We start from the raw sequence: 9,354 nt of genomic DNA, 5'->3' as shown, positions 1-9,354 counted from the left end.
TGGGGCAACAGGAAAGATGCGTAATGGCTCATATATTCTCGTTCTCTTCTGCTATGTTCAAAGAGAGAGAGAGAGAGAGAGAGAGAGAGAGAGAGAGAGAGAGAGAGAGAGAGCGGGGTTAAATGTTGATCTCCATGGCGGTTGAAGGGGTTTGGGTATGAATATCAAGACGGTTAGGGGGTGAAAACGTCACAGGACGCGATGAGAAAAAAGGAAAATGACATTCTAGACTTAGCATTGTTGAAGATGTGATAAATGGAAAGGACAGAGGTGTTTCAGATTGAGTAATGACATGAGTAACGTTGCCTTTAATAAAAAAAATAATTGATAATGAATCGATTGGGAAATTGGGCTTCTTATGAATGGCAAATGGCCATTTTCCTGCGCGTGGGAAGAGACGCCTTGTTAGTGAGGGAAGCAAAGGGTTGCAACTGTTTGCAGAGTTTTCCGCGATGCCTTTCGTACACTAACTCTCCGTCCAACCTAGCACATCGAGAGATCTTTAGTATTAGGGTGACACGTAGGATTGGTTGCCACGTTGGCGGAAGGTGGGTCTGTCCACATCAGCAAAACGGTTAGAAGTTCATCATCTGAAGAGATTTAAGAAGAGATCGTAACCGTTCCCTTTTTCATATGGAGGAAAATCAGGTAGGATAGAATTAATCGCTTTCTTTTAAACGGATGGGATTGAATCAATATTGAAGAGATTTCAGAAGAGAGAGCGTTCCCTTTTTTAAGGATATGGACGAAAATCAGGTCGGTTAGAAATAATTGCAAAAAATTCAGGGTCTGTGGAATGCTGAGGTGACTGCCAAGTCGGATTGTGGAGGACGGGGAGGGCTGCCACGTATGCAGTGAACAGTAAACCTCCCTTCCTCTTTATTGGTCTGTGGAATGCTGAGGTGGCTGCCAAGTCGGATTGTGGAGGACAGGGAGGGCTGCCACGTATGCAGTGAACAGTAAACCTCCCTTCCTCTTTATTGGTCTGTGGAATGCTGAGGTGGCTGCCAAGTCGGATTGTGGAGGAAGGGGAGGGCTGCCACGTATGCGGTGAACAATAAACCTCCCTTTCTCTTTATTCTATTAGATATAGATAGATTACCTTTTGGGTTTTCGTTTTAAATGAGGAAATGATGCATGCGCCAAATAGCATTCTTCTTTAAATTTTTAACTTTTTTTAATAAGTAGCTAAATGCTCTCACAATGGTCAAAAAGCAAATAACACCCATTCAGAAAAGTAATTAAAAAAGTGAAAAATATTATCATAAAAAGGGTGCATATATCATTAACCTTAAATAATTATGAGGTATTTGCTAGGCAATTCTGCGGAAAAGCCATTTCGCGGCTGACTTTTGCATGAGAGAATAGCCACAGGGGCTCTCTTTTCAGGAGATTTTGTCTTATTCATTTAATTCAGCTGAGGTAGTTGTTCTCTCATGCAAAAGTCAGTCATGAAATGGCCTAGCAAATCCCTAATTATGAATAAAAGGTTTAGTATTGATAAGAAATGATAAGATATATACCACTCTTGTGAGGATTCTCCAGATTCACCACTCCTGTGAGTAATTCCGTATACACATCACCCATCCTTAACGAACAATAGTTGGAAAGGATAAGTATGTTATATTTAATTATCTGTTGTAATTAATCTGTAAATTCCATTTGTAATCACCCTATTGGGTTTACTCTATTATTAAATACAAAACACCACTGCCCACGATGGGTAAGGTTTTTCCTCAATCTTCATTGTTAGGCCTAAAATCGGTAACAGATACGGCATTGACGTGAGAACTGGGTTTGAGGACCCGAGGAGCTGAAGTGAAGGAGCTGAGCCCTGCACAAGAACAAACGAGGTCAGAAGACCAACCCGGAGTTGTTACTCCGTACAGGCCCTTCGACACTCAAGTAAGTACGAGCAAGAGTGTAGAGCGAGTTTTTAAGAGGTAGTTCAGAAGTTATTACCCTTCGATCTGAGCCTTGAAAGGCCTTTTATAGAAGGGGACCTGGCGTGGTTGGATTACCTGCCCCAGGACAGGTGTCGGACCCTCTGTGGGTTTAGGTTCACCCACTATTTAGGCAATTACCAGATTACCCCTGCGCAGCAGTTGGGCTTGCTGTGGGCCCTTCCGGGGCCACGTGTCGACAGGTCATTAGTTGCTATTTTTGGTACCCCATCAGTTGCCCCCTAATTCTCCAAGTCATTGTAGTGATTTGGGGAAGTGTGAGGAGTTGTATTCTTAAATGGTAGAATGAGCCAGTGTTCGGGATGGCTTGATGGAAAGTCTGTCCAGCTAAGCCGTTTGTCCGGCCTGGGAAATCTGTCCAGAAAAGCCGTGTGTCCGGCCTGGGAAATCTGTCCGGCTAAGCCATTTGTCCGGCCTAGGAATCTGTCCGGAAAATCTGTCCGGCGAAGCCGTCTGTCCGGCCTAGAAAATCTGTCCGGCTAAGCCGTGTCCGGCCTGGGAAATATATCCGGCAAAATCTGTCCGGCTAAGCCGTCTGTCCGGCCTAGGAAATCTGTCCGAAAATTATGTCCGGCTAAGCCGTCTGTCCTGCTTGGGCCGGGCAGATTTTTGTCGTCTAGCGAAGGCGTCATATTTTGTCTGGTTTGGGCCGGGCAGATTTTCGTCGTTTAGCGAATGCGCCATATTCTGTCTGGCTTGGGCCGGGCAGATTTTTGTCGTTTAGTGAATGCGTCATATTCTGTCCGGCTTAGGACGGGCAGATTTTTGTCATTTACTGAATGCGCAATATTCTGTCCGGCTTGGGCCGGGCAGATTTTTGTCGTGTAGCGAATGCGCCATATTCTGTCCGGCTTGGGACAGACAGATTTTTGTCGTGTAGCAAATGCGCCATATTCTATCCGGCTTTGCTCGGGAAGATTTTTGTCGTTTAGCGAATGCGCCATATTCTGTCCGGCTTGGGACGGGCAGATTTTTGTCGTGTAGCGAATGCGCCATATTCTGTCCGGCTTTGCCCAGGTAGATTTTTGTCGTTTAACGAATGCGCCATATTCTGTCCGGCTTGGGCCGGGCAGATTTTTGTCGTTTAGCGAATGCGCCATATTCTGTCCGGCTTGGGACAGACAGGTTTTTGTTGTCTGGCGAATGCGCCATATTCTGTCTGGTTTGGGACGGGCAGATTTTTGTGTCCGATTTGGACCGGACACAATCACTCCGAAGGTACCCGCGCTCAAGCAGTTTTAATAACCGACCGTTTTCCACCTTTGTATTTCACGCACGTCCTCCGCCTTGGGACATGAGCCCTTCATCAATGAGGACCACGTGGCACCATGTAAGGTCCCTCGAAGTGCGTGCCTTCTATTAATGCGAACCGCCTCAAGCCAAGGTCTATAAAAGGAGGTTTTCACTTTTCACATTTCACTTTCTTACTTGCATCCTTCTTTTAGCGTATCTATTTGATTTCTTTCGTCGTTCTTTATGTCCGGTAGTGCCTCAAGTCCCGAGTCCGGTTCTAGGTCTGATTCGGGGGAGTTCGGGTCTTCTAGTAGTTCAGCATCTAGCTCGTCGGAGAGGACTCTAACTATTATGACCAGGGTTCCCAGCCCTTATATGGCGAGTCCTGACGTTAGCGTAGAGGTCATAGACAGTGGGGACGGTGATTTTGGATCTGAATAATACTCCGCCCCCAACGGATAGTTACTTCCGAGTAGAGGCGAGCATTGGTAGCGACGTCGCTGAGGTGTCCACAACATTCCTCCCAGGCCGAGCCGGGCCGGGCCGTTGAGGTCGTAGCTAGGGCCCGGATGGACGCCAATCCCCAGTACAACGTCCAGGCTCTTTACGAGGAGAATATCCTTGATGAGTCCAGGTTGGGGGCCATTAGGAATAGGTACTGTATTCCCCAAAGGTTTGGGCTGAGGGCCGCGATAGAGGGAGATAGGGCTTGCAACGTCAGCTCCGACGTCTGTATATACGACGAGTCGCTGAGGGCCGGGCTCAGGTTCCCTCTGCACCCATTCATCGTCGCGGTCCTTCAATATTACGGGCTGGCTCTGGCTCAGGTCGTGCCGAACTCATGGAGGACGCTGATCGGGTTTATATACCTTGTCCAGGGCCGGCTTCAAAAGAGTTTGTCTGTGCCGTTGTTCCGCATGTGCGCGCACCCGAAGAGGCACAAGGACGGGAGTTGGATTTACATTAGCCAGCGCCCTGAGGTGAAATTGATCACTGGTATTCCGTCCTCCATACATCTATGGAAGAACAGGTTCTTCTATGTCGAGGACAGGGAGCCCACCGAGCCCTGGCCAGTTCCTCTAAAATGGGACACCCCAGACACACTTGCGCTGAGCCGCAAGCCGTTCCTTAAGGGCGAGGATATGGGAACGTTCGCCCTAGTCTGTGAGGAGCTGCACCGGGAGGGCCTCATTCATTGTGCGGAATTCTCTGGGGAAGAGGTTCATGTCGGGCTTGGCATTAGTACTGCGACCCCGGCACGTATGTGGCTAGTCTTGCTTGTAAACTCTTTTTCCTCTTTTTTGCTCCTGACCGGTTTTGTTCGTCCATGTTGAATTTGAGAGATGCAGACACAGTCCAAGTTGGAGAAGGTGAGGCAAGGAGCCTTTGGAAGGGCCCAGCAGGGTCAGAAAAGGAAAGCTGCAGAGATCTCGAGTCCTGCTCCGACCCAGGACACGCCACCCCCCAACGGCAAGCCTTCAGTGAAGCTGGTCGGCGCTTACGGCCGAGGAGCGGGGTCTTAAGTCAAGGGGAGCATCCACCGGAGTCCACCCCCCCCCCCCCCCCCCGGCGAAGTCTGGGGATAATGTTTTTCGGCCCAACTGGGCCGTTCAGAAGAGCGACACCGACCTGGGTGAGAACCGGGTAGCCGTGGAGATCGTCACCAAGGGTCTCCTGAATAGAGACAAGCTCTTTTTTTTTAACACTTGCCTGCAGATCGGACTGTATTATAATGACTTTCGGGAGAAGAGCCGGAAGTTTTCTGAGGCAATCACTAAGTCCGAGGAGGAGAGCGGCCAACTGATGCAGAAGGCACCCGAGCTTCAAAGGTCCATCGGAGAGAGGGACGCGGAGGTACAGCGGCTCAAAGATGATATGGCCGCCCAGAAATAGAAGGCCGCCAAAGCCCTTAATGCACAGAGGGAAAGAGCCCGGGAGAGGCAGACAGCGGCCGTCGAGGAGGCCGTGCGGAAGAAAGATGACGAACTTATTAGTTTGTCCAGTGAATCCTACAAGCTGGGATTTTTTTATTATCTTGAGGATGTCAAGGAATCCAACCCAGCTGTGATCTTGACCGGCCTTGTCCTCCCCGATCCGCTGGTGGCTGGCGACGACGAGCAGGGTACTACCGTTGCCGCAGAGGTCCCGGGGACACATCCATCACGGGGTGGCAGTCACGGGGTGTCTTGAGCTCCCTTTATTTCCCCTCTTGGGCACGGCTTCCTGACTCTTTTTGTAATGGCCCTTGGAGGCCTTACTTTTTGTAATGGCCCTTGTAGGCCCTACTTTTTGTAATGGCCCTTCGAGGCCTTATTTTTTGTAATGGCCCTTCGAGGCCCTACTTTTTCATGAATAGAAATTACATTTCGGTGTCCACTGTCCACTTATGTCTGCCTCTGGCTAATACTGCTTGATTCTAATACTGTGGGCCAAAAATACTCCAGGCAGACATTCAAGCTTCAGTTGACCCGGGTCTTTGTAGAGGCGAACCGAGGTGAACTAACCAGCGAGTACCCAAGTTTTAGTGAACTGGGTTTCTAAGATGGTTTAGTTTTTCTGTCCGGGCCCGTTCTTGACTAGGAGTGTGCTCCCGGTCTTCATGGAGGCGGGCTGGGACGAACCAAGCAACGAGTACCCAAGTTTTAGTGAACTGGGTTTCCAAGATGGTTTGGTTTTTCTGTCTGGGCCCGTTCCTGACCAGGAGTACGCTCCCGGTCTTCGTGGAGGCAGGCTGGGACGAACCAAGAAGCGAGTACCCAAGTTTTAGTGAATTCGGTTTCCAAGATGGTTTAGTTTTTCTGTCCGGGCCCGTTCCTGACCTGGAGTGCGCTCCCGGTCTTCATCGAGGCGGGCGGGGACGAACCAAGCAGCGAGTACCCAAGTTTTAGTGAACTGGGTTTCCAAGATGGTTTGGTTTTTCTGTCCGGGCCCGCTCCTGACCAGGAGTGCGCTCCTGATCTTCGTGGAGGTGGGCTGGGACGAACCAAGCAGTGAGTACCCAAGTTTTAGTGAACTGGGTTTCCAAGATGGTTTGGTTTTTCTGTCGGGCCCGCTCCTAACTAGGAGTGCGCTCCCGGTCTTCGTGGAGGCGGGATGGGACGAACCAAGCAGCGAGTACCCAAGTTTTAGTGAACTGGGTTTCCAAGATGGTTTGGTTTTTCTGTCCGGGCCCGCTCCTGACTAGGAGTGCGCTCCCGGTCTTCGTGGAGGCGGGCTGGGACGAACCAAGCAGCGAGTACCCAAGTTTTAGTGAACTGGGTTTCCAAGATGGTTTGCTCGGAGATTTACAAAGAAACAGTATCCTCTTTATCATTCATATTCGAGCGCTTACAACGGCATTCGCTTTTATGCCAAGTGGCCGTCTATTGATAGTATTTTCGGAGGTTCTTTGAATTCCAGGCATGGGGTAGCAGGTGATCCCCAAGAGTTTCCAGCTTATAACTTCCCGGGCGAATCACCTCTCTCACTCGGTACGGCCCCTCCCAGGTCGGGGAGAGTTTTTTGACCTTCTTCGGTTGGGAGATAGCAGCTTTCCTTAGGACTAGATCCCCTGCTCCGAATTCTCTAGGGCGTATCTTCAAATCATGATAGTTGGACACTTTCTGCTTGTAAGCGGCGACCCTGATTCGGGATTCTTCCCGGGCTTCTTCCAGTAACTCGAGATTTGCGCGGAGCCCATCTCCATTGAACTGTTCATTGAAGTTGGTGACTCTGGGAGATGGGGCGCCCACATCGACGGGTATTACGGCCTCCGTCCCAAAGGACAAGTTAAATGGTGATTCCCCCGTTGATGTGCGAGGGGTGGTACGATACGCCCATAGGACATGATAAAGTTCGTCTGCCCATCAGCCAGCCTTTTCGTCCAGCCTCTTTTTGATTCCCTGAAGCAGAATTCTGTTCGTCACTTCTGTCTGTCCATTCGTCTGAGGGTGCGCTACTGAAGTAAATCTCTGTTCGATCTTCAGGTCAGAGCAGAATTTTTGAAAGTTTCGGCAGTCGAATTGTCGGCCGTTGTCCGTTATCAAGACGCGGGGTATCTCGAATCTGCAAATGACCGACTTCCAGAAGAAGGTCTGTACGTTTTGCTCTGTGTCTGAGCTAGAGGTTCGGCCTCCACCCACTTGGTAAAATAGTCAATGGCCACCACGACGAACTCGCGTCTTCCGGAGGCTGGTGGAAAGGGGCCCAAGATGTCCATCCCCCATATTGCGAAAGGGAGTGGGCTGATGGTCGGGGCCATGGATACAGTAGGTTGGTGGATGGTGGGAGAGAACTTCTGGCATCTCTCGTACTTCTTGACCAGGTCCAGATCATCTTGCCTTAAGGTTGGCCAGTACAGGCCTCTCAGCAGCACTTTGATTGTCAGGGCCTTGCCCCCTAAGTGTTCCCCACAAATCCCTTTGTGCGTCTCTTGTAGGGCGTATGCGGTGTTGCTTGGCCGGAGGCACTTTAGGTATAGGAGGGTGTACGACCTTTTGTACAGGCTCTAACCATCGAGGGAAAATCGGGCTGCTCTCTGTACTACTTTGCGGGCTTCCTTCTTCGCTTTGGGAAGCTTCCCGCTACGCAGGTACTCGATGATTTCGTCCATCCAGCACGGCTCGCGCTCGACCTGCATTACCTCGACGGCCTCATTCTCGATACTAGATTTTTGTAGAAACTCCATACATATACTTCCTAGAGTGGTGTAACCGGATGCTGCCAGCTTAGATAGCACATCCGCCTTTGCATTTTCCGTTCTAGGAATCCTGACGACCTCAAAGTCTTTGAACTTACTAGCCAACTGGAGGACCTTGGAGAGATATTTAATCATGTGCTCGTCGCGGGCCTCATAGACTCCTTGGATCTGGTTCGCAACCAGCTGAGAGTCGCAGTACGCCTTCAGTCTTTGAGCGTTGGTCTGGACTGCTAGGTTCATTCCGGCGAGGAGGGCCTCATATTCTGCCTCATTGTTGGATGCACGGAATCCGAACCTCAAGGCGTAATCCAGAGCGAAGTTGTCAGGCCCGGTAAGAATCAAACCGGCTCCACAGCCACCCTTGTTCGAAGATCCGTCCACGTACACATCCCAGAGTGGTTCGATGGTCGATGGATCCTGCTCTGCCGGTACGGGGACAATTTATGTTCTTACTTGTTCAGTCTCGGCTTCTGTTCGTTCCCCACTTGTGGTTACCTTCTCCGCAACCGGGGTTAGGACAGTGTCGGATTCGGTGCTCTGCTGGGGGATGGTGCATTCAGCCACGAAGTCTGCCAGCACTTGAGCTTTTATGGCTGGCCTAGGTAGGTAGTGGATATCAAATTCGCTCAGCTCCACGGCCCATTTTACAATACGCCCCGAGGTTTCCGGTTTGTGGAGAACTTGCCTGAGCGGCTGATCGGTCAGGACCTTTATTGTGTGGGCTTGAAAATATGGCCTCAGTTTTCTGGCCGCCATGATCAGGGCGTATGCCAGTTTCTCAACCCACTGGTACCTGGTCTTAGCATCGTGCAGGACCTTGCTCACATAGTAGATCGGTTTCTGTTGGTTGTGCTCTTCTCGAACTAGCACGGCTGCCAATGACATGGGGCTTACGGACAGGTACAGGAGCAGCAGCTCCCCCGGCTCTGGCTTTGTCAACAGCGGTGGGGAGGACAAGTACTGCTTCAGTTCCTCGAACGCGATCTGGCACTCCTCTGTCCAAGGTGCTGTCTTGATCCCTTTGACGGCGTTGAAGAAAGGCAGGCATCTCTCTGCGGACTTTGAGATGAAGCGCCCCAGCGCGGCCACCATCCCGGTTAGCCGTTGTACTTCTCTGATGGTTTTCAGTGGAGTGAGCTCCACCACGGCCTTGATCTTCTCTGGATTGGCCTCTATCCCTCTTTGGCTTACCATAAACCCCAAGAACTTTCCCGACCTAACGCCGAAGGTGCACATGCTGGGGTTGAGCTTCATGTTATGCTCTCTTAGGACTTGGAATGTTTCTCTCAGGTCGGAGACATGATCTTGCGCACTTCGGCTTTTGACAAGCATATCGTCCACATAGACTTCCATGTTACGGCCGATCTGTTTCTGAAAGAGCTTATTGACGAGCCTTTGATAGGTGGCCCCGGCATTCTTTAAGCCGAAGGGCATGACGCGGTAACAGTATGGTCCCTGATCTGTTATGAAGGAGGTCTT

General features: G+C 50.4%; 1 protein-coding gene across 1 annotated transcript; it reads right to left on the bottom strand.

The window, feature by feature from the left end:
- Positions 1-7,683: 7,683 nt before the first annotated feature.
- Positions 7,684-8,115, bottom strand: LOC143850474 (uncharacterized). The gene has a single exon (XM_077359723.1). The coding sequence runs from the start codon at positions 8,113-8,115 to the stop codon at positions 7,684-7,686; it is 432 nt and encodes a 143-aa protein (XP_077215838.1).
- Between the last annotated feature and the right edge of the window lie 1,239 nt (positions 8,116-9,354).

The sequence above is a fragment of the Tasmannia lanceolata genome, unplaced genomic scaffold, assembly GCF_043159265.1.
Source record: "Tasmannia lanceolata isolate RefF3 unplaced genomic scaffold, GAP_Taslan_0.1 ptg000018l, whole genome shotgun sequence".
Lineage (NCBI taxonomy): Eukaryota > Viridiplantae > Streptophyta > Magnoliopsida > Canellales > Winteraceae > Tasmannia > Tasmannia lanceolata.
The sequence above is the reverse complement of the archived record's forward strand: the minus strand, read 5'-3'. Positions and strand labels throughout refer to the sequence as shown.